Source organism: Carassius carassius, chromosome 36 (genome assembly GCF_963082965.1).
Source record: "Carassius carassius chromosome 36, fCarCar2.1, whole genome shotgun sequence".
Lineage (NCBI taxonomy): Eukaryota > Metazoa > Chordata > Actinopteri > Cypriniformes > Cyprinidae > Carassius > Carassius carassius.
In genome coordinates this window covers 5,408,093-5,433,463 of record NC_081790.1, presented here as the reverse complement: position 1 = coordinate 5,433,463, position 25,371 = coordinate 5,408,093, and the positions used below count along the sequence as shown (strand labels likewise).

At 37.2% G+C, this 25,371-nt stretch overlaps 1 protein-coding gene across 1 annotated transcript; it reads left to right on the top strand.

The window, feature by feature from the left end:
* Positions 1-5,766: 5,766 nt before the first annotated feature.
* LOC132116994 (protein crumbs homolog 2-like) lies at positions 5,767-24,278 on the top strand. Its single transcript, XM_059525954.1, has 13 exons — positions 5,767-6,090; positions 17,028-17,687; positions 17,967-18,162; positions 18,390-18,529; positions 18,615-18,785; positions 19,014-19,127; positions 19,202-20,176; positions 21,122-21,699; positions 21,778-21,943; positions 22,114-22,984; positions 23,213-23,329; positions 23,439-23,565; positions 23,708-24,278. Exons 1-13 carry the CDS (start codon positions 6,021-6,023, stop codon positions 23,927-23,929), a joined length of 4,407 nt encoding a protein of 1,468 aa, XP_059381937.1. The 5' UTR covers positions 5,767-6,020; the 3' UTR covers positions 23,930-24,278.
* The last annotated feature ends 1,093 nt before the right edge of the window (positions 24,279-25,371 follow it).

Sequence of the window (25,371 nt, the reverse complement as noted above, 5' to 3'; positions counted from 1 at the left end):
CAGTCCTATGTAAAGCATTAGCTCATGAAGTAAAGCATGGTGCAAGCAATGCCAAATTTGCATGGAATAATAAAACGGACATACAACATATCCAGTGTTATAGATTCTGTGTGAGAACTGCACTGATCACTGATGCACTGAAGACAGCCGTACATTTCTGTTGAGAGAGTGGAGAAATTTGACTTTTAATATCGGTAACCAATTATCTTTCTTACTTTTTTTTACTTTTTTTTAGAATCACCACATTAAATATGATTTTGTAAAAATGTTAGATCTATAGTCAGATTACATATCTTAACATGATTATATGCTGAATTTGCTAGAACTGTGTAAACAATATAATATAATTTACATTATTTATAACAGTATTAGACTAATATTTAACCAATACATTCTATTTAATGAAACCTTAATATCAGATGCTGAGTCAAAATGTTCACAAAAAAAAAATCTATCTTTTTCCATTAAATTAAAAGTTTGATTAATCATTTGTTTTACATTGTAGATTTATATTTTGTTTTCTGCGGATTAAAGGCTGATTCTATTCCTTATTTTTGTTCAGGTGACTGTAAAGACAGCTGGATGAAGAACATCTCAAATGAAACTGCTGCACATCCAATAAATGAAGCATGCGACATAATCAATTTGTCCAGATATTATAATGCACCATACGATCTTGTACTTCATACCATCAATATCCTGTTTAGTCTTCCTACACACTCTTATATTCTGTGGCTTATTTTTAAAGGGACAGGAAAAGGAATTGCATCTGAATTCTTCACTTTAAACATCTCTGTCTGTGAGATTATTCTATGTCTGCGCTCATTCAGTTCTGTGCTTGGCAATGTATATCCAAAGCTCTGGAGTGTTATGATGTTTTTGTCAGGATTTGTCTTCACTGCCCGTTTCTTTCAGTGTCTGATCTGTGTTGAGCGTTACCTGGCAGTGGTTCATCCTGTAACCTTTTTGAAGTTCAAACATCTCAGATACAAAGCGGCATGCTCCATTGTTACCTGGATCATGATTATTGCATGTTGTGTGTTTTCGCTGCAATTTGTAAACCCGTGTTTTATGCACGTTTTTAAATGCCTGTACCTGGTACACTTCACAGTTTTCCTCGCCATAAACCTGTTCTGCTGTTTGGCTGTTCTCAGAGCTCTGAAGAAGCCTGGACCTGGAGAGAGAGGGAGAGAGAGAGATGAAGAAAATCATATAAAGAGAAGAGCATTTCTGATCATTCTAATAACTACTGTGACTTTAGTAGTCACTTATGTCCCCAGTTCAATCACAGCATTACAATATATTCTATCAATACCTGCTAGCCGTGTGCTGGAATCACTGAGTCTTACATGTTTCTTTCTGGCTGGATTTGTGCAACCTCTTCTCTTCATTCGCAGGGTTGGCAAACTGTCTTTCTGTAGGTCACTATAACTGATCTAACCCTTTTTGTTGATAACTCATATCTTGAAAAATTAAAGAAATACATTACTTGTTGATTGTGTATGTATACAAATAAAAACAATTGCCAAGTTAAAATAGCCAAGTTAAAATTCACAATAGAGTTACAGTAGCATTAGGTTCAATATTAGAGTTGTTATAGTCATTAAAAGGGGTAGATATATCAAAGAACAGTTCCAAATACGCTACTGGAAGCACGTCAGAGACAACTTCAAACTTCAGTTTTACAACCTCAACTTCAACTTCAGTTTTACAACCTCACTTCATCGTCTGCTTTATATTTATAGCTTATCAATCCCTCAATTATCTACAGTGGGCTACAGCTAGCCTAATCTAAAACATACTGAAAGATATAAAAATGATTCATTTCAAACAATGCAACGGTTTACATTTTCTAAATTTAATATTAATTGTCTGTCTCAAATGTCACAACAGATCTTTTAAAGACTCTACCTATATTATATAGCGATAATTGCTTCATTAATTATAAGGCTAAACTGTAGGCCCATATTTAGGAGACAATCTTACGACTATAAACACGACTATAAACATTTATATGACATCCTATTCACACACTGTACACTTTCAAAAAGCTTCATAAGTTAAACAAAAACTATTTTGATGTTCTAAAGCTTACATCAAAACAGAATAATGCTGTATACTTCCCTCTGCTGGGAATTTGCAGTAACTACTCCAAAGGCCACTTTTCTGATGAAAGAATGAAAAACAGAGATATAGCTGTGTGTAATATATATATATATATATATATATATATATATATATATATATATATATATATATATATATTTATATATACATTGATCATATAGTCACTTTAATGTCTTTTATATTTATCTCAACATGACACTATTAAAACATTATTTATTACTTGTAAGCACACAAAATAGATTGCAATGTTGTATGATTTTAATCTTGAAATCATGAGTTTTCCTAACTCCTACCAAATACAACTTGCTGTAGAACAACATATATATATATAAATATGTATGTATATATATATATTCTGTATAAAGAGTTTCAAGTCATTACATGTGACAGTGCAGTTAAGTGCTCGTGGTATGTGGGCTGTCAAAAAGATTTGTGACTCATAATCCAATCACATTCATTGTTCTGTACTAAGCCTTGCTTGTGGTCACAAGAGTTGTGTGCATGTGCTGTTGTAATGCAGACTGCTACAGATTACTGTTTATTAGTGCACTTAGGGTTACATCTTGGGGGGTCTTACAGCAGTGAGGGTGTGCTCTTTTGTTCCAGCCATATGTGCCGGTTTTGAAGTCCCAATTTAGGGGGTGACGATTAGTGTTCTGGTGGTGAATGTAACTCATTGTAATTTCAGTGCATCTTAATCTTATTAAAGTTCCATATGGAGACAAATATCCTGAGCTCATGAGTAACCCAAATTAAACAAATTAATAGCATTTTTCTGTTTAGGTTACTGCACCATTTACAGTACGTAGTGTGTCAACTTAAACACATCATCCCTAAATAGTGATGAATCATGGAAAATATTATATCATATATCAAATGTCTTCTTTTTTTCATTATATAGGTAACATTAATGTTTCTGTAGTACATATATTATGACAAAAACTGAAATGTAAACATTACACAGCCAGACTCAATGACAAAGCATGATGCAACAAGCCACAATCCTGGTTTCTCAAACCTGCCGAACATAAAGATCGGATTTGCTGAGCCATTTAAATGCCCACATCCAGTATAGCTTGTAACCAATCAGATACTTGACCATTTTATCCACTTAAATCAGCACTCATCAGGATTACATCATTCACAAGTTCAACCCAGTATGTTGTTACATTTCATTTTGCTGAAAAACAACAACTGTATTTTGGGCTTATGCCACTTGTACTACTGAAAAATTATGGGAAACAATGGGGAGACAAGTGGTGATCAAGGAATGATTTGATTTTGGGTCACATGCGGTCGTACAAGGTCCACGAGATCACGTCTCCAACGCTAATGGTTTTAAATTTAAAATGTATCTACAATTCTAACACGATTTAGGCTTTAGAGCTGAAACACATGCTTTAAAGATCAGAATAAACACAGGTATTTCGTTAGTATCTCACAAGTCCATACAGTACAAGAACCACTAAAGCACATCTTAGAGTATTGAGTTAAAGTAATCATTCTGGCAAAAATTAACGCTCTGTCATTAACTCACCCCAAGTTCATCCAAACTTGTAAGACGTCCTTTTTTTCTGTGGAATAGGAGAAGTTTAGTGTACTCTCCAAGCTCCTTTCTTCCATTCTTCCATTTAATAGAGGCTCAGGCTGTCAAGCTCCAAAAAGAACTATGCTAGATATACATGCTATGTATATGAATGAATGTGAGAAACTTCTGTCCATATCTCAAGGCCAGAATTGACACACTGTCCCAAGCTCGAAAGTCAGCTTCCGGTCAAATGTGCAGAAACATTTAGAGATAGAACACTACATGCTATTCCTGGATCAGAGAACAAAACAGAGTAAAAAAAAATCCTCTGATAAACACAATGTGTGATGAGTCAAAAAATGCAGGAAATTGGAGTGCGTTTTGTAATCTGTAAATCTTGTGGGGTAAACTTTACAAGAGCTTCTGCAGACACATTCATACATTTAAATCACATTGCATGAAAATAAGGATTATTTATTATTATTATTATTATTATTATTTATTTAGTAGGCATTACATTAGGATCATTATTTTTATATTGTGAAAATGGTTAACTGTGCATTATGTTCACATATTTAATGATTGCTTTATTTTAAATGGCTGCACTGAAAAAAAATACTTAACAAGAAGCTTAGGGAACTTGTTTCAAAACATAAAAAAAAAAGTCAAACAAAAAAAAAAATTCTCACAGCACGCACCAATAACATCTTACATCACAGTGACCTGCAGAAACACAACAGGAGTAACAATAGAAAATGAACCCAAACAAAACCATGCTTTGGGCTTTCTCTGTGTGTTTGTGTGTGTGTTTTGATTTTTATTAATTGGCTTTGAGTCAAACTCTTTGAATCATCAATAAGGAGCAGTGCAATCCAAATATTCTCTGTAATATTTTAGATGATTCAGAGGCTGGTGTTGGTTCAACAAGTTGCATACAGTAGCTCATAAAAACAGGTCGTTATTGGTTTAGGAAGTATAAAGAAATGCAGCCGAATGACTAATGCCAATGGAGTGTGTGATTGCTGAACTCAGCAGGATAAAAGATCTCACCAGCTCATTATACACTGTTGGAAAAAGTCAGCAGGGAATCACTTAGGAAAGGTTTTTTGATTGTCTTGATATGTGAAAGAAAATATCCAGCTGGGTTAAGTGTTTTCTAGCAAAACAAATTCTGAATTACCAACATTACATGATGGTGGTTAACCTTACATGACCCTTCATTGTCTGATGTCCACCTGTTTATATTGCCTCTAGAAAGATGTTCCTAAAAGACTTAGAAAATAGCAAATAAAATTATGCACTAATTATAAAAAGTCTAATTATAGGTACAATACATTTTAGATATAATCATATTTTATTTGTAGTTTAAAAAATACATTTAGGAATAAAAATCCCATACATGAATCAGCTAACTTAACTTATACATTTAGAAACTGATTATACATTACACAATTAATAAAAAATAAAAAAACAGCAAATAAAACTTTGAATTAAATGTAAAAAAAGTTCAGTAGAAAAACTTTCTTTTTTTTTTTTACAACCTAAGGATTTTTGTACAATGAATGACATTTATAAATGAATATAGCATGAAAAAATGCAAAAGATATAATAGTTTTCTAACCACACACACAAAAATATAAATAATAAAAATATAAATAATATATATATATATTAATGTGATTATGTTTTGTTGGTTTTGAGTTTGCCCACAAATACAAGCATTTGCTTTTATATACCGGTAATTGACTTTTATACTTTTTATATTATGAAATCATATTGTCCATATGCTAACCCTCACAGAAACCTTTTATGCATCTTTCTGTCATTACATTAAGCTGTTTTCCTTGTTATTATGGCGGGAAAAAAAAGAAAAGAAAAAAAGAAGAACAAAGATTTTTATCCTTGAGGACATCCCTGGATGTTTTGTCTGATTTACTAATGTTCTAGAGACAGTTTTGTTCCTATGTGTATCACACACACACACACACACAGAGGAATCCTGGTGCTGAAGTCCACTTCTGGTTTCCCTCGACTCCCCTCCCATCTCTGGGTGATTAGTGTGGTAAACCGCAGCAGGATTGGATGAGAGAGTTAGTCTCATTACTGCTTGTACAATGAGCCACTGCTCTCAGCATGACCACTCCGATGCTGGACAGAGGAACTTTATAAGAACTACACGACCTGATGCTTATAGGAATTAAAAGACTGAGCAGAATTTCAACAGAGCAGACTTCGAGATCATACAGGGATGTTTCATGTTCCCCAAGAGGGTTTAATTTGAAGGTTGCTCCACTATGAAGGATTCAAATAGGCATTAGGCTTAAAGGACTTCTAGTTTGGTTTGCTTGGATTGTTTCACATCACCATGGAGATAAGGAAAGTGCATCTGAAATGCCCCGGGACAGTTTTACTGACCATGATGATGTTCAAATGGGGTGAGTTTTCTCTCTTTCTCAATACCATACAGAAATAAATCACAGGGGGAAAAGAAGATATAATATTTTATAAACATACATTTTCATAAATACATATTTTATATGGCAATCCTGAACAACACGTGGTTAAAAAAAAAATTATTACATGCTAAAAAAAATTCTCTGTGTATGGGACATTGATCATTAAAAGCTGTTGAGAATAGAAATAGAATATAATGTCTTGCTGATATTTGGTCCTTTAGAAGTGTTTAATTCTGAGACAGGCCGAGTTTTATCGTATACATACGTATATGCTAGAGTCAAGAGCAACAGGCTGAATGTTGTGTGTGGCTCTATTACCTCTTTTTTTGTCAAATTTTTGCAATAAGGTAAATCAAGGCAAATGCGCGTGCTTTTATCCACACTATATAAACAAAAATGTTATTAATAATTGTTCTATAATAATACTTTATCTAGAGACCAGAATGTGATATAAAAGGAGTGATGGGCTCTTTTGACTTGTACCAGTAAGCAGCCACCTAGCAACCTCTCAGAACTCCCTAGTAACCACCCAACACTCTAGTGTTCTAGTAAAAAATTTATATGTTTATGATTTGAAAGAAGAACACTTTGTTACCGTTTACAAGATAAAATATTTTTATTTCTTAAAAATTAAGGTTTTTGGTATCTATTGTTCCATGAAGATCAATGGAACATTTCCATTCCACAAAAAGGTTCTTTACATTAATTAAATGTTCTTCCCAATTAGCATAAAAAGAAAAATGCATTTTTTTAAACTCTTTACTGAAAGGTTGTTTGAGGAACCAAGATAGTTCTACACTCTTAAAAATGAAGGTTCCGAAAGGGGATTTTCACAGCGATGCCATAGAAGAACCAGTTTCTGATTCCTTAAAGATCCTTTCAGTTAAAAGTTCTTAAAAGAACCATATTTTCTAAGAGCTAAGAATATTTCAATAATCTAAAAAGTCTCACGTCTTCTGGTTTACTTTTGTTTTATGCTTGATCTCTTTTATGCTGACACAAATTCCTGGCACTCTTTTTTTAGCATTAGTGTTGTGTTGTGGTCATTTTCGGTTATCTGGCCCTCCCAAAGATGTGCACTGGAGTGTTACTTGCATCCCTCCTCCTGTCTAATGTGGATATAAATGGTGCATGCTACAGACGGGAGTATATGGGGGAGGTTACTCATCTATTGTCCCTCCTTCCATCCACCCAGTCCGATTCTGCCTCGCTCTCAGAACGCTGTCTGGAAAAAACTGAAAAACTTTGGGGGGTGGGTTCCATTGTGTCCTGTTGCCATGACACCAGGGCTGAGTCATTTTGACGTTGTGTGCGGGTGGGATCTGTGTTAAGCACTTTTAACGAGCTCTGTTTGCTTTTGCGTCCTGTAGGCTTAACGCTCTTTCATCTGACTGCACAGCCAAGCTGTCTCTGAGCATTTAACTCTATGATGATCATATCCAGGGAATATTTCAGTGGAGAGTGACAAATCTAGAGTTTTGATTCTAAAATATTAACAGAAGCCTCTCTGAAGATAGATAGATAGATAGATATATAGAAATAAACAGTACATATAATTGTCTGTTAGCATTCTGATCATGTAAGTGCAAACTTTTCTATTTTTTACACAACACATATTAAAATCAATTTTGAGATAAATATTATTAAGTTTTACGGGGATAAACATTCAGTTAAATGAAATGCAGAAACAAACAGCATGCTAATATCGTTAAATATCTAGCCATCCAGGTCTCAAGTGTGGAATGGGATTTACAAACAATGCATCTGTAGTGTATTTGAATTGAATAATGGGAGTCAATGGGGAAACTGAACAAGAGGAACAGTGGGTGAAACTGGTCTGGTGTTCTGACTGAGCTGATAGTTCATGTCAAATCACGCATGCAAATGTGACATCAGGCGCTTAGGAAACGAGGGGGGATCCTGGAATTCACATGACTTTTTCAATGAAAATGTCTACAATGGACCCTGCCCCCAACTCTAATCCCAACAAGAACACAGTGAGGGAAGAATAAATTCACACGACACAGTCCACCGCAGTCTCACAGTCAAGTTTCAAATTCTATCTAAAAAAATATATATTTTCCCGTTTAGACTTGCACACTATTCATTTACTAACTTCTTTTTTTTTATAAATAGAAAACAAACACTAACTTCTCTATATTTGTTTTCTTCTTATTTATTATGCAATTAACTAAAGCAAAAATGGCCTCTAACAATAGCTTGCTCTATTTCTATTCTATCTGTTTTCTTTTTACTTATTATATGATAAAAAAACTTGTTATGTGTACTTTGTTCAGCTAACTGAGACTTGTTATGGCACTTGCATACCATTGCTCTTTTGCTGATTTTGATTGCTTCCATTGTCCTAATTTGTTTTATCCAAGATGCTTTAGATAAAAGCAACTGCGAAATAACTAAATGTGTGTGTGTGTGTGTGTGTGTGTGTGTGTGTGTGTGTGTGTGTGTGTGTGTGTGTGTATATTTGCATATTTGTCACACTTCATCAGACCAATTTTTTGGTTACACAAAGATAATCCCAAGTAAATACAAAATGCAGTTTTTAAATGATGACTTAATTTATTAAGGGAAAAAAAGCTTTCCAAACCTACCTGGCCCTATATGAAAAATGAATTGTCCCCTCCAATTAAATCATGAAAGAATTCACACATTCGTTTAGAAAGTCGAGTTAAATTAAACTAGCCACACCCAGGCCTGATTACTGCCAGACCAGATCGCTTAAATAGAACCTTTCTGACAAAGTGAAGCATGCTTAAAGAGAACCACATCATGCAACAATCTAAAGAAATTCAAGAACAGATTAGAAAAAAAATAGTTGACCTGTATCAGTCTGGAAAGGGTTATAAAGCCATTTCTAAGACTTTGGGACTGCAGCAAACCACGGTCAGAGCCATTATCCACAAATGGAGAAAACTTGGATCAGTGGCAGGCCAACCAAAATTACTCCAAGAGCACAATGGCGACTCATCTATGAGATCATAAAAGAACCCAGAACCACATCTCAAGAGCTGCAGGCCTTACTTGCCTCAGGTCAGTGTTCATGATTCAATAATAAGAAAGAGACCGGGCAAAAACAGCATCCATGGGAGAGTTCCATGGCAAAAGCCACTGCTGACCAAAAAGAACACAAAGGCTCGTCTCACGTTTGCCAAAAAATCTTGATTATCCCCAAGACTTTTGGGCAATTATTCTGTGGACTGATGCGACAAAAGTTAAACTTTTTGGAAGGTGTGTGACCCATTACATCTAGCGAAAAAAACAACACAGGATTTCATAAAAAGAACATCATAGCAACAGTCAAACATAGTGGTGGTATTGTGATGGTCTGGGGCTGCTTCAGGACGTGGACAATTTATCATAATTGATGGAACCATGAATTCTGCACTCTATCAGAAAATCCTGAAGGAGAATGTCCTTTCAGTTCAGTTTGTGAATTCAAGCACACTCGGGTTATGCAGCAGGACAATGATCCCAAACACACCAGCAAGTCCACCTCTGAATGGCTGAAGAACAACAAAATCAAGGTTTCAGAGAGGCTAAGTCAAAGTCTGGACTTTTTTCAAATTGAGATGCTGTGGCATGACCTTAAACAGTCCATTCATGCTCCAAAACCCTCCAATGTGGCTAAATTAAAACAATTCTGCAAAGAAGAGTGGGCCAAAATTCCTCCACAGCAATGTGAAAGACTCATTGCCAGTTATCACAAACGCTTGATTGCAGATGTTCCAGAAAAGGGTGGCACAACCATTTATTAGATTTAGGGGGCAATTACTTCTTCACATATGGCCAGGTAGGTTTGGACAGCTTTATACTATATAAAAATACTTAAAAGCATCACCTATAAAGTCTTAAAGGTTAAAACTTCGTGCCTTAGGTCTAGGAGCACTGGGGAATAAAGCTAATTAGAGTCTGAGTCTAAAGCTAATGTCAAAGATTTGCTAAGTCGGAGTTCATGTTGGTACTAACAACAGCTATTAATATCTTATATTCACTACGAGTCAAAACATGACTTATATTTAGTCTGAAAAGTTCAATTCTTAATCTCAGAACTCTTATTTTTAGGTTCACATGGAAGAATTAAGCATGCATACAGACAGACAAACACTTGAAATGGCTCTCCTGCGTCTGTGAAAATAAACAGAACACAGGTTATCACAGTGTCCTGTCACACATCACACACACGTCCCACTCACTCTCACTCTCTCTGTAACCTGTCCACTCCTCTACTCCATATCTCTGGACAGATGCATATTAAGTGAGTGTAATCTCATACAGATCTGACTGGGCCATTAATCCTGTGACAAATTTCACATCCATTGTAGAGACAGTCTAGGGCTCTTAACTACAAGATCCATACAGTGTGTTACACGGTTATTATTGTTGAGTAAATGAAACTACAATACAACCAGAAAAAATAATAATAATAATTTTACATCACAATTAAGACTTTTTTCCTCACAATTTAGAGTTTATTTCTCAAAATTTAGTCGGAAAAAATCAAAAACTCAAAGACTTGAGAGAAAAAAATAGATTTGAATTCTAAATTAACTAATTCTGACCTTTTTTCATTGAATTTGGAGTTGTTGTTGTTGTTTTTTTCTTCTGAAAACGTCATTATATAAGATATAATTTTATATGAAATATAAACTCAGAATTGTGAGGGAAAAAAGTGTGTATTGTGTGAGATCCAGATTTTTATTATTATTATTATAATATAGAGGAAATGGGCTTCCATATAAAATATACATTAATTGAAATAAAACAATACAGACACACAGGGGTAAATTATACAGTATATAAACAAACTGAAATAAACATTATTAATATAATATAAAATATAAAAATACGCAAAATATAAAAACAAAAACTAATTAAAAATATATATATTCACAAAGCTATAATAGTATTTATAATATAATTTATACTGAAATTATCACTATTGTGTGTTATTGTTGCTAATTTATTTTTACTTAAAGCAACACTATGGAAGTGTTGGCACTCTAGAGGTTAATAAATAGAACTGCACGCATCCCGCGGATGAACATTCTAACCCTAGCTACTTCTCCAAGTTTATGTCTATGGCGATTCACGCAGGTATGTGTTACTCTGCAGCGGTGGCGACCCGAACAGGCTGCAATAGTCCAAAAATAATCACTTACTATAAGTGTACCGTACCGATTTGTGACAAGACAAAAAAGTCGGTTTGGTAGATTAATTTATGATGTACACGCTATATTATATACATTTTGCAAATTTTGAACACACATAAAGATGTGTTTCCCCAACTGACCCCTCTTAAACATTCTGTAACCCCTTTAAATTGTAAAATTAACCTGTCACACCCCCTCACAGCAGGAAGTTAGACACAAGCTGGGATGATTGACAGTGATGTAAACTAAAGGGGAGGAGTTTCGCTTGATTGACAGCCAGTATCAGTGCTCTAGCTCTTAGAACAGAACCTGCATGGCTAACATTCTTCCAGTGCTCTTGCACAGATAACCATTAAACAGTGACACACATGGAGAAAGATACAGTGCTCAAGACAGATGTCAGGAGAATGGGATGCCAGAGACTCAGATCTCTGTGAAACCTCAGTGTTAAAGTCTGGGTAATCAGACCCACTACAGCCTGTCTCCACCTGGAGCCTATATGTGTCACATTTGGCTGCTATCCACATTCCAGCAAGATCACAGTTAAGAATATGTGTAAGAATGGGACATGACCAGATGAAAAGATGACAAGCTGCTATTGTTGGCAGTCTGATAAACGTAGTAGCAGCAATGTAGTGGATATTACATATTACACAGAGAGTAATATTGTGTAATATTATTACACCTTAAAATAACTGATTTATATTTTAATATATTTAATCTTCATGGTGATGATCCATCAGAAATCATTCTATTATAATGATTTGCTGCTCAAGAAATGTTTCTTTAAAATATATTGTCTTTAATTGTTATATTTTTTTAAAATTCAATAATATTTATTTGTGTGTGTGTGTGTGTGTGTGTGTGTGTGTGAGACCCTGGACCACAAAGATTCTTAAGAGTCAATTTATTGAAATTGAGTCTTATTCCTCTTCTGAAAGCTGAATAAATAAGTTTTTTATTGGTGTACAGGTTGGACAATATTTGGCCGAGATACAACTATTTGAAAATATGGAATCTGAAAGTGCAAAAAATTCAAAACACTGAGAAAATCGTCTTTGAAGTAGTCCAAATGAATTCTTATCAATGCATATTATCAAAAATTAAGTTTTGATATATTTATGAGAGGAATTGTACAAAATATCTTCATGAAACATGGTCTTTACTTAATTTCCTAAAGATTTTTTGAAAAAAATTTTTTTTTTGCTAATTTTGTCCCAAACAATGTTTTTTTTTTTTTTTGGCTATAGCTAAAAAATATACCCCAGCGACTTAAGACCGGTTTTGTGGTCCAGGGTCACATATACACAAACACACACAGACACACACACACACTCACGTTTGTTTTTGTGAAAATTGGGGACATCCCATAGACCCTACACCAAACCCTAACCCTCACAGGAAACTTTTTGCATTTTTACTTTCTCAAAAAAACTCATTCTGTATGGTTTATAAGCGTTTTGAAAAATGGGGACATGGGTTATGTCCTCATAAGTCACCATCTCCTTGTAATACCTGTGTCATACCCATGTCATTATAGAGAGTGGTGTCCTGATATGTCACAAAAACAAGAGCACACACTTAATTTCCTAAAGATTTTTGGAATACTTTTTTTTTTTTTTGATAATTTGTCCCATACTATGTTTTTTTTTTTTTGGCTATAGCTAAAAAATATACCCCAGCGACTTAAGGCCGGTTTTGTGGTCCAGGGTCACATATACACACACACACACACACATATTATATATATATATATATATATATATATATATATATATGCAATTACATGAAGAAACAGAACAAACTGAGAAGGATGAAATCCAGAAAAACTGGCAAGGTCCCCAAGATGCTTTAAGAAACCTACCTGCAAAGCCACCCTAAAGCGTAGCATAGCCACCCTAAAACAATGAAACAATGCACAAGTGCACCTATGGCAAAAGCTGCTTTAAAAGCAAAGGATGGTCACACCAAATGTTAATTTAATTTACTTAATAGAAGTTATATAATAAAGAAAATCTATTTATGACATTATTTTGACAGCATCCTCATTTTACAACATTTATACACAAGTACCTAAAGCTTTCAACAGTACTGTAGTTTTGCAGGTAGGTGTCTTGAAGCATCTTGGAGATGTTGCCACAGTTCTTCTGGATCTGTTTAAGTTTGTTCTGTTTCTTCATGTGATTATTAGACAGACTGGATAATCAGTTTGGGTCAGATCTCTGTGGAGCACTGGCTGCTGTCAGACTCCTTGTTCAAACAAAAATCTCCCTGGATTATTACAATTAATGGCAAAATTTATGTTTGGATATGTAAACTGATATTACAGGCTATAGCAAAAGATAGAAATAGCTGACTTCTATTAGTGTTCTAATAATTTTGGCCACCTCAATATAGTGTCTATTAACAGTTATCATCTAACACGTGGTTATGCTAATGTAAAATGGCCACTCTCTGTAATCTCTTTTAAAACAAAGTGGCAGAGGACTGTATCCTAAGGTAACAAATGCTGGCTTAGTAGTGTAGACTAACCTAAAGCTGTCCTGTTTTACACACACCAGTCTGAGAGGATTACGGTCAGCTCAGTACGTGAAGACACTGGCCTACTTGCTCTCTCTGATGGTACGCACATCTAATAGACTTTAAATAGTCTATTCACTGGCTGTAAAAGATGGAAAGAGCAAAACATTCATTCTAAACTGAATGGTGATGATATTCAAGGCGTCCAGAAATACTCTGAAAGTCAGTGTTTAAGCACACGTTTGTGTGAGCGTACATAAGCTAAATGAGGTACAGACAGTTTAATCCACTTTAATTTTCTGTTAACGAGCCGCACAATTTACAGGTTAACAGAGGGCAGAGCAGAAAGCAGATAATCAGTGTCCTTCAGTTTCAGGAAGGAGAGAATTTGAGAGAGATAAAGTAAAAAAGGAAACTAAAGAAGTCACTTTGTTTATGTGTGCCGACTGGATGATTGTGATTGACATCATTATGTGTCATCTAGATCAGTGACCGATCATGTCTATGACAGAGTGAGCTGGTAAATCTTCTTTACTTATCAGACTATACTGACAGGAAATGACAGGAGGGTTAAAGAGATCCAAGACAGTAAGAACGACAGAAAATAAATGGAAAGGAGGATAGAGAATAGGTGGATCTGGGGTCACAGAGGTCAGCATCTCTTCGTCTCAGGGCAAAATTAGCTTAGAAGTAACTATAGAAACTGAGACCCACTGCAGTGGTCACTTGCTGGGTCAGTCTGTGTGGAGCTTGTTTTCCCAGGCCGGGGGAGGGGAATCAATGCTAGTCAGGGTGTCAGACGTATCTGCATCCTACACAGTTTATAGACATGTACTAAAATCAAAGTATTTAAAATCAAAACGAATTTTGAGGTTTTGGCCCACTTTCTTGCATGAACTGCAGAAATGTCTATATGGGAGGGAAGAAGCAATTACTCTTAAGTTCCACTTCTCTGCATGTTTGTTTTGTTCACTTTAAGATCTTTGTGTAAGCCACATGTCCATTCTTAGATCAATGTGAGTGATTTCACACTAAGATCAGTGTGTAAGCTTTCAGTTGTGTTGTGTAAGAACAGTCTGTGTGTTCTGAGACCGATAAGATGTTTCTGTTCTAAAAGTAACACGTCCATGCTGATTAAAGTGTCTGGGCAAACACATTAGGTCCAAAAGTCTGTAACTGAAAATCCTAAATTCGAAATATAATTTAAACCTGGAAAGAAATAATGATTTAGTATAAATAAATAGTATAAATAAATATATGTGTGTATATATATATATATATATATATATATATATATATATATATATATATATATATATATATTGATTAATTTTCACTAGTGTTATCAGACTTTTGGACTTGTTTCCTCTAGCGCAAAAAAAAAAGTGTGGGGGGACAGCTACAAATAAAAAAAATGAAAAATGAAAACACAAACAAATATTGATTTGTAAAGTTCAGGAAATAAGACTATATCAGGAAACTGCAACAAACTGTACCAAAACACATTAGCAGCTACTGATTACAGCCATGCAACCAGTTAAAAAAATTGAATAATGGATATTTTTCAAGATATTTTCTGGGGGCTATTTTGGCCTGTGCCAATGTCTGGGACAATGGAGAAATAATATAATCAATATTGATAGCATGGTGAAACGTTTCCAGTTCTGATGTGACCTTCAATGAAACAAAAAAAAAAGTTTAAGAATCAAGTTGTACCATTTTGGGGACATTTGGTTCCAACAATCATAGTAAAAGCTGAAACACACACATACTATATAACCTCCTTCAGTGCTTCACCTTATTTCCACAAAAAACACTGCTCCATTCCTGCTACACTGCCCTGCTAAACTCTCAATGCTCAACATGCACACACAGACAGATACACACACACACACACACAGCACCTCATTCCTTCTGCCCATTCATTAATATCTTCCGCTTGAATGAATATTTGGGATGAAGGTCTGATCAAAGCCACATTGATGGGGCCAGGGCAGCAAAGTGGTTTAGAAAAGGTGGGGGAGTGGAGTTTAGGGGAATGAGGGGCCCCACAAGGGTTAAGGATGGGTGGGCCACATTAATGGATCCAAGTTGGACGAGTGGTGGGGGTTGAGGGTCGAGGTCATGCAGATAACAGGAATTTGAAATGACTCAAAGAGCTCTCATGCGATTGGCCGATTTGTACAAGAAAATCCCCATGAATGCGCCGTACCGCACTCAATCACAAACAAAATATCTGACTTGCAAACAGATAAGGTCACAACTTACAGGGGATCTCTCAAATTTGATCTTTTAGTTCAAGGTCTGAAGTAGATTTTTAAAGACTTGTTAGGACTGAGAAATGTAAAAAATGCTGAACCTCACAAATAATCAACCTCACAGATGGACTTGGTAATGCTGACATTGTGGAGATTCTCTCTCTTTATTCCTCAGGCTCAGCCAGTCTTACCCAGGATTAAGGTTTGGGATCAACAGCTTGTTATTAACTGATGTCATTCTTACCTATGTCTTAGATGGTACATGTCTGTTTTCTATTATGCTATCATAGTAGTACAACAGAATCTTTACATTTAAAAATCTTTAAAAAAAGAAGTACAGAACTCACAATCAGTATGTATGAGTGATACAATGTGGTTGCTGGGTTGCTGTACTTTGCAAATTGTCTGCTAGACAGTTGCTTACTGGCCAAAACAAAGAAACCCGGCTTCAAGTTTCTATGACATTGTGGTCCCTAGATATGTTTTAATTTTCTGTTTTATTGCAAAGGCAAATAGGCAACTATCATGTTTCTGTGTGCCTAAAAAATAGTGGGACACTTCTCAACAAGCACACAATTTTAGGTACAGTATCTTTCTTGTCTGTAGGACAAATTGTGTAGGATGTTTAATATTTGGGTTTAGGGGCTTGTTCCGATTCTTAAGCACAAGTATGATCAAAGATTAAACACTTGAGCAAGCACCACAAATAATAAGATGAAAAATGACAACTGGTATTCACATTGGGTTAACTCAGATGTACCCAATCCTGGTCCTTGAGATCAACTTTCCTGCAAAGTTTAAACCCAACCCTGAATCAGCTGATTAAGATCTTCAGGAACACTTGAGAACTCAAGACAGTTGTAGGTGCAGTGTTGGAACTGAACTCTGCGAGTAGGTAGATCTTCAAGAACAGGATTGGGCACCCTTGGAGTAATGCATCACTAAGGGTTATTCATCTCTCTTTCTCCAGGTATATTCTGTTCCGGTTCATCTGACATGTGTGCATCTTCACCCTGTCAAAATGGGGCGACATGTGTGGATACAATGGACAACTATGTATGTTTATGTTCACGGGAAGGTGTGCGGTTCACTGGAAAGGACTGTGATGAGCTGTACAATGCTTGTGTGTTGGCTGAATGCGAAGGGTGTGAGACAGAACTTGGCATGGACCACTACACTTGTCCAGAGGACTTCAATGAGTGTGAAAGTGGACCATGTGTAGGTGCCCTCTCTGAGTGTGTAGATGAGCTGAATGGCTACAAATGTCTGTGCCCACCTGGTTTCGGAGGAGAGGACTGCAGTCATCACATTACAGACTGTATTGATGAACCCTGCCTCAACAATGGCACTTGTCGACGGGTAGTGGATGGATTTGAATGCACCTGTTCACAAGGTTTTCGTGGTGAGACCTGTGAAGAGAATGTGGATGATTGTGATTCACATCCTTGTCAGAATGGTGCAATCTGTGTGGATGGCACCAACAAGTATCACTGCTTCTGTGTACCTGGATACCAAGGACACAACTGTGAGATTGACATAAACGAGTGTGCATCACAGCCTTGTTGGAACAATGGAACTTGTATTAATGGAAAAGACCAGTACCTGTGTGAATGTCTGCTGGGATATACAGGTAATCTGTGTGGGTGTTTCACCATATTGTAACTGTAGTATTAACAGTCTAAAGAATTTGTGCTCAATCCCACTCCTGACAAGCCAATGTTCTGCAAAGTATAGCTCCAACATACTTACCTCAAAGTTTCTAGTAATCCTAAAGACCTCGACTGGCTGGTTCAAATGTGTTTAATCCTTCCAGAAGCAGGATTGGGTACTGCAGATCTACAAGGATATTCACACTGACAACAATTGCCAAATCATTATTAGTCATGTATTGTGTTCAAAATCTCTATAGGAGTAAACTGTGAGATGGAGATCGATGAATGCGAGTCAAATCCTTGCCAAAATGGAGCCACCTGTCATGACCTAGTGGGGCTGTACACCTGTGACTGTGTGCAGGGATTTGAAGGTTCTGACTGTGAAATCAATATCGATGAATGTAAGAGTGATCCCTGTCAGAATGGAGGAATCTGCTACGACCTCATCGATAGGTAAGGGAACTAAGAAATTAAGGGAATGCCCTAGTCATACAGATGGCGTGTCCAGCACTGCCAACTGTTTCAGCATTTACTCACTTTGTTAAAAATATATCTCCCTGTCTAAGTAGTTGGTCATTGGACAGAAAAATCTGCAATGCAGACCTGATTTTATGCTGATCCTTAAATGCATAAGACTATACATGTACTCACTGTCTGATTTGGTGTGTGTTTGAATGCAGTTTTAGGTGTGAATGTGAAGGCACTGGGTTTATGGGAGACCACTGTGAGGAGGATATTCTGGAGTGTGCATCACATCCTTGCCAACATGAAGCAACTTGTCTAGAGGGCATTAACCACTACAATTGTACCTGTTGGCCAGGTAGCTCTCCTTTTCCAAATATTGCACTCATGTCTTTAATATAACTTTGGAAAAATTCATAAATGATTTTGATGTGTGTGTATAGGTTTTGAAGGGGATAACTGTGAGGTTGATATAGATGAATGTGCTGATACTCCTTGTGAAAATGATGGTGAATGTTTTGAGAAGTCAAAACCAGAACACTGGGAAACAGACTGGGAGTTCACCTATGCCACAGCTGCAGGTTACACCTGTCAGTGCCAACCAGGATACACAGGTACTGGCAACATAAAAACAGTATAATGAAACAACAGATCATACAACAATACATCAATACATACAATACAACAGCTTTCATTTTAAAAACTTGTTCCTGAGTTGAGCCTAACTATGTTGTAGCCCAATATGTGATGAATGTCAAGGTTACTCAAATATTGATGCAATGTTTTACTTGAAAAGAGCATTGCCATGCTGTTTATTTGTTTTGTTTGTATGTTCTCCCCAGGTGAGAACTGCTCAGTGAACATAAATGAGTGTGTATCTGAGCCATGTCACAATGGAGGAAGCTGTGAGGACATGGTAAATGGATACAAATGTGTATGCCCGAAGGGTTTTGCAGGTTGGTGTTTGCATATGGGAAAGAGTTTGCATGTGTTTTTGTTTGTATTGTTAACTTTGTTATGTCTTTCTCAGGTGTAGAATGTGAGGTTAACATAGATGAGTGTGAGAGTGCCCCCTGCCTGAATGGAGGTGTATGTGAAGATGGAGTGGATGAATATAAGTGCCATTGTGCAGAAGCTGAGGAAGGTCTCTTGCCATGGGGGGGACCCCAATGCACTGTGCAGCTGCTTGGTTGCATTGACCATCCATGCCAAAATGATGCCACCTGTTTGCCATGGTTGAATGGAGAGCATAGACATACTTGTCTTTGTCCACCTGGATTCTATGGTGACGTATGTTCAACACCAACCACATTCTCCTTTTCCTCACCAAAGTTCTTTCTTATTGAAGTTCCAACACTCGAGCGCAGAAAGAGAGACATAGAAGAACAGGAACACCCCCTGGGGGTCCGCCTACGCTTCCGCACCACACTGCCTGATATGCTGCTGTTCTTTCGTGGCAATGCTGAGTTCTTCCTCTCTCTGGAGATTGTTGGGGGTGAACTGCGTGCAAAGGCAATATCAAAGGAGGGAGGGTCACTGGATGCAAAATTACCAGGGCTTGTAAGTGATGGAGATTGGCATGAGGCAGTGGTGAACATTGATGGATGGGATAAGGATATTAGACTTGTACTCCAAGTTAAAGGTCCAGGCTGTGACAATCAAGCATGCAAAGTTGAACACAAGCTACCAGATGGTCAAGAAAGTTTCTTGCAACGTGACAGCCTCACAAAGTTATATGTAGGGGGAGTACCAGAGGAGTACATGAAGCTCACCTTAAGTGGTCATGGATTTTTGGGTTGTATGGAGGACCTACTGGTGGATGGCCATACTGTTCTGCCACATGATCTTGGAGATAAAGAGGTGAGTGTAGAGTTGGGCTGCATAAAGACTGAATGGTGCGAGGTAGACCCAAATCCCTGCTCTCAACAAGGGCACTGCATCGACCTCTGGACGGGATACCACTGTGACTGTTATAGACCTCACTATGGTCATGACTGCAGCCAAGGTATGCATACACATATGCTCATACACTCAAACACTTTTCTCATGGTAATGTTTAGAGCTGCGCCATTAAACTCTAGTGCTGGACGGCATTTTTCCTGCTAAAGGCTAATTTATACTTCTGCGTCGAACCTACACCGTAGCCTACATATAGACACACATCCTAAACCATAGCCTACGCCGTAGCCTGACATGCATCTCTCAAAAAAATGAACAACGTGTCAATTCTATGCGGACTGCAAGTGCTGTGTCTTCTAGAATCCTTCCCTCCGTATGTACTTAAGTTTGTGTGTGCTTATGTGTACTTTAATATATTTTAATGTTACACCTTCTTATATTAAACAAAGAAAGAACAAGTGTCTTATCATTTATTATACTAAATAGCATTATACAATAGTAGTTGTCTGTGAAAAACAATGTTGATCTGCCGTGGTACAAGTCCTTCTGGAGATGGAAAGAATGCCATCTTCTCCTGTTCCGTTGTTGTCTCCTTTAGTGGTTTTAAATAATTATTTTTTAATTATATTAAATTATAAAATATAAATAATTGTTTATTTGCCGCCGTCATGGCTATAATGTTTCTCCGATGAGCCGCTTGTTCTTCAGCTTCTGTCATGGTACTGCGGATTACACCAGCAACATGCCCGTGGACACTGCAGACTAGTGGTTTGCATGTGTACTGCATGTCAACGCAGACAATGACGCAGAACTATAAATGAAAACTGATGCTTAGCCTATGGCGTAGATCCGACGCAGAAATATTAATCAGGCTTAAGTTTAGCTCTAACTTTTCTCATATTCCTGAATAAACTAATCAAGATGAGGGTTGGACAAGAACTCTGGAGAACAGTAGCCCTCCAGGACTGGAGTTGTGCTGTAGGGGAACTTATATAATAATAAAACATTGTCATGCTTGACTTTTTTTTCTCTATTTCTCTTTCTTCCACAGATTTCTCCTTTTGGACATTCGGTCATGAGAACTCGACTAGCTATCTTGCATTTGTACTGCTGTCTGATATTGGCAGGAACTTTAGTGTGTCATTCTTCCTACGATCTCTTAAATCAAGTGGATTATTATTTCAGCTGCGTAGGGCAGAGCGTCAGCAGACAGAGGATGATACTTATTTTACTATGTACCTGGAAATGGGCCAAGTAAAGGTGACCTCTGTGGTGGGGTCGCCCATCCTATCATCACCAGTGTTTGTCTGTAATGGAGAGAAACACATGCTTCAGATAGACATACAGGAGGGTCAGGTGTTCTTAAGGCATGGTGGATTGCATTACGGACTTGGCTCTCTACCTGACTTGGAAGTTCTGGAGGGAGATCTGGTGTATGTTGGTGGGTTTCCAAATGAAGAGGGTGCAGCTGACTGGGGGGGTCATTTTAAGGGATGCCTGCAGGATCTGAGACTGGACGATGTGCATCTGGATGTGGAAGTCTGGAATAGTACCCTCAGTGAAACTCTATTTATCTCCAGTGATGCAAAAAACGTGCTTCCTGGATGCATAAGTGATGATATATGCAAGGTATGTGGACATAAATATTGCTTTTATCCCATTAGATCCATTTACATTGATCACTACAGCTGTGTTTCTGGTTTGCAGGTGGAGCCTTGTTTAAATGGTGGAGAGTGCACAGTCACATGGAATGACTTTACTTGTTTCTGTCCATGGGATTTCACTGGAAAGAAATGTGAAACTCGGGTTTGGTGTGTCAGTGACCCATGCGTAAATGGTGGACACTGCGTGGATCTGCTGGACGGTTTTGAGTGTATGCTTATATTAAACATCCAGTTCATATTTAAGTTTCCTAAAGGTCCTATTAGCAAAATAATTAATTCAGAAATATAATATGTAAATGTTGATAATCAGGTAGTAAAAATAATTGTGTGTAAAAAACAGTAAATGGATATCATACGAAATTTTTTTTTGTTTTTACAGGCATTACTAATGCAACTTTTGACAACACACCCTTACACTACAGTGCTAAGGGATCTCTAGTTTACCCGGTGACCAACGTGACCATGGATCTCCGTACAAGACAGGAAAATGCTGTATTACTTCGTGCATGGAGAGGGGCAGAGATTCTACTGATTGGTCTTGTGGATTCAGCCATTCATGTGGAGCTCCAAACTGAGAACAGCGTGGAACCAGTGATATTCTCTGGACAGAGACAGATTGCAGATGGAAACTGGCATCACCTGCTGGTTGCCATGGCCAGTCCAGAACATGATGCATCGCAGTGGTTCATTTTGGTGGATGGCATCATTGATGGTAGCAGTGCACCGAAACTAGCTGGTAGTTTAAGATTTCTTAAAGATCTGTCAAGTGAAGTTGCACTGGCAGAGACCTACACAGGATGTCTAGGCACTGTCAGAGTGGGTGAGGTTTACCTTCCATTTGTAGACAATGCCAAATCACCCCAAACATCACGGTTTTGGCGACGACAGGATGAGCGTGTGCGTATAGGCTGCTTTGGTGCTTCAGTGTGCCACTCTCATCCCTGCAGACGTGGTGGTACTTGTATGGATCTCTTCAATACATTCGGCTGCCAGTGCCCATCAGGCTGGGAAGGGATCACCTGCGAGAAAGAAACAGATGAGTGTGTCTCAGGACCCTGTCTTCATGGCAAGTGCAAAGACAAGTTTAATGGGTTTGACTGCTTGTGTCACCCAGGATATGCTGGACCTACATGTTCAGAAAACATAGACGACTGTAAAGGATTGAAGTGTAAGAATGGGGGAACCTGTGTGGATGGAGTTAATGACTTCACCTGTATCTGTCCACCTAAGTACAGCGGAACAAGTTGTCAGTGAGTTCCTACAGATCACACTCACCTAGACTTGACTCAGTGGTAACTTACAATACATATGCCTTTCAACAAAGAACAGGAGTAAGAATGTGGTCTTCAGAAATACAACTGCAAACCCGGTTCAATCTGAAAAAAATATAAGATTATTGTTACTGGAGTTTGAATGAACCAGTAATATTTATGTTTTGGGGGTTTATCCATTTATTTGTTTGTGTTGTTGTGCATCAGGTATAACTTCCCTCCTTTAAAGTGTGAACTGGATGTTGAATGTGAAAATGATGGCGTTTGTTATGACACTCAATGGGGGGCAAACTGCACCTGCCCCCCAGGATTCACAGGAGACAGGTGGAATTAACACTTATATCACTGACCATTAGAAATAAATTGAATATACAAGTATATTAATATAGATGACTAAATGCATATGTGTTTGTTTAAATATTTATTTCCACAGATGTGAGAAAGAAATTGATGAGTGTGCATCTAGCCCATGTCTAAACGGTGGATCATGTCTGGATCAGCTGAACCGGTTTCAATGTTTGTGTCCAGCAGGATTCAGTGGCCAATTCTGTAAAACAAAAGTAAGTAAACACTGAGTAAAATAATAAGCATACAATTTAGGAGTGGAAATGAGAATGCAAACTAGTACAGTAGTGCTGAGTGTTACTTTTTTCTTTTCTTTTTTTTACTTGCCACGATAACAATTTGAATCTCACTCTGCAGAAACAGGCTCAGCGAGAACATATACCATGGTTTGCAATAGCGGTTCCACTGGCATGTGGCTGTATCCTCTTGGTGGCCATTGGACTCATTTTTATGTTGATGACAGCACGCAGGAAGCGGCAATCTGAAGGAACTTATTCCCCAAGCCATCAGGAGATTGCTGGTGCACGCCTGGAGATGGATAGCATGCTGAAAGTACCACCTGAAGAGCGACTAATTTGAACACACAAACAGATGTGGATAAAGGGGCTCTAATATTATCTGTGTGACTCTGGAACTACACTAGAACTTTCCAAGACCTTGTGGTATTGAAGAGCCACAGTGAGAAGCAAGTGACGCATCATGAAGATGTATGGTAATAAAAGTGAAAGAGGAAAAACATGAAGGCATTAAATATGATTGATCTTTTGTGGAGACCTAAACCTTTGGAATTTAACCAGCAACTCTCTCAAATGTAGTTGAACTTGGTGATTATTTACCTCATGGCATTGTTAAGCCCGGAATGGCTTTGACAAATACTGCAAAGAGACAGAAATAAGAGTTTACATTCTTCCCAGAGCATTTAAAATCTTTAATCAATTCCTCTCAAAGATAAGCACTGTAGTGCTAATGAAGGAGTGCGCATCATTTTGGAAAAATAAAAAATATAATAATAAATCCGCAGCATTTGAATGTACAAGGTATGTTTGTAGCAAGACTATGAACTAGCTACTATTCCTGCTGTAGGTTACACTGGATATGATAATCAACACTGAGGAATGTGGCTTAAATTCATGCCAATGTGAACAATTATCCATTAGCATTTTCAAGGGTGGAAAACTACTGAAACTATTTACCATTTTGAAGTAATGCATTTTCTTAAAAGAAAAGCTGGGCATTGCTGCTTTGCATAATTCATTGCATTGTTGCGTTCACATTGAGTCAGAATTACCCCAATTATGTTTTCCTGAATACTAAAAGCTATTTACGTCTTTGCTGAACACACAATCACAAGTTTGTAAGAAATAACAGAAAAACCTTAGAATTTTGAACTGGAAAATGCTCTGGCTTTATTGACTGTTGTTACATCATGAATAAACAAGAAAAACACTACAAGTAATGGTAGTGATGTAGCAATCTCAGCACACATTTGTCTGAAATGCTATTTTATTTTAGCCAATAACCTGCACTATGGGTGGAGTCGCAAGACAAACAGCTTTAAGCTGAATCTGAGCAAAAATAGTATTAGCAAAAAAGGAATTACGGCAATTCCGACAAAATGTGAACGCAATTTTTTTTTTATTCTGTGTGAGACCATTATAGGAAAAACTGTGAATGTTACTGTTTGACAATCACTGCACTTGACATTTTTAGGAATGTGTTCATACTACTAAAGATAAACAAACACCACCACTGTTTATACAAACTTACCTCTGCATACACATGCAAATATGATCTCATGAGCGGCGAAATAATATTCTGCCTGTGTGTGAAGATGAAATAAGAGATGAGAGATAAACATAAGAACAAATCCTTGCTGATGTCTAAATGCTGTAAAAACTGAGTGTATATATATATTGTAAATTGTGGCTATATTTCCTTTTCTTTTCTTTTTTGTCGCTTATCAGTCAGACTTTCTTCAAATGCATGCATAGGATTTACTAAAACTAAACAGTAAAGTGTAA

Excerpts from the sequence above, each read along its gene's own strand:
- LOC132116994 (XM_059525954.1), top strand. The coding sequence starts at position 6,021 with ATGGAGATAAGGAAAGTGCATCTGAAATGCCCCGGGACAGTTTTACTG. Across the intron at positions 18,530-18,614 it reads CAATTGTACCTGTTGGCCAG|GTTTTGAAGGGGATAACTGT; the intron begins GTAGCTCTCCTT and ends GTGTGTGTATAG. Across the intron at positions 21,700-21,777 it reads TAAGTGATGATATATGCAAG|GTGGAGCCTTGTTTAAATGG; the intron begins GTATGTGGACAT and ends TCTGGTTTGCAG.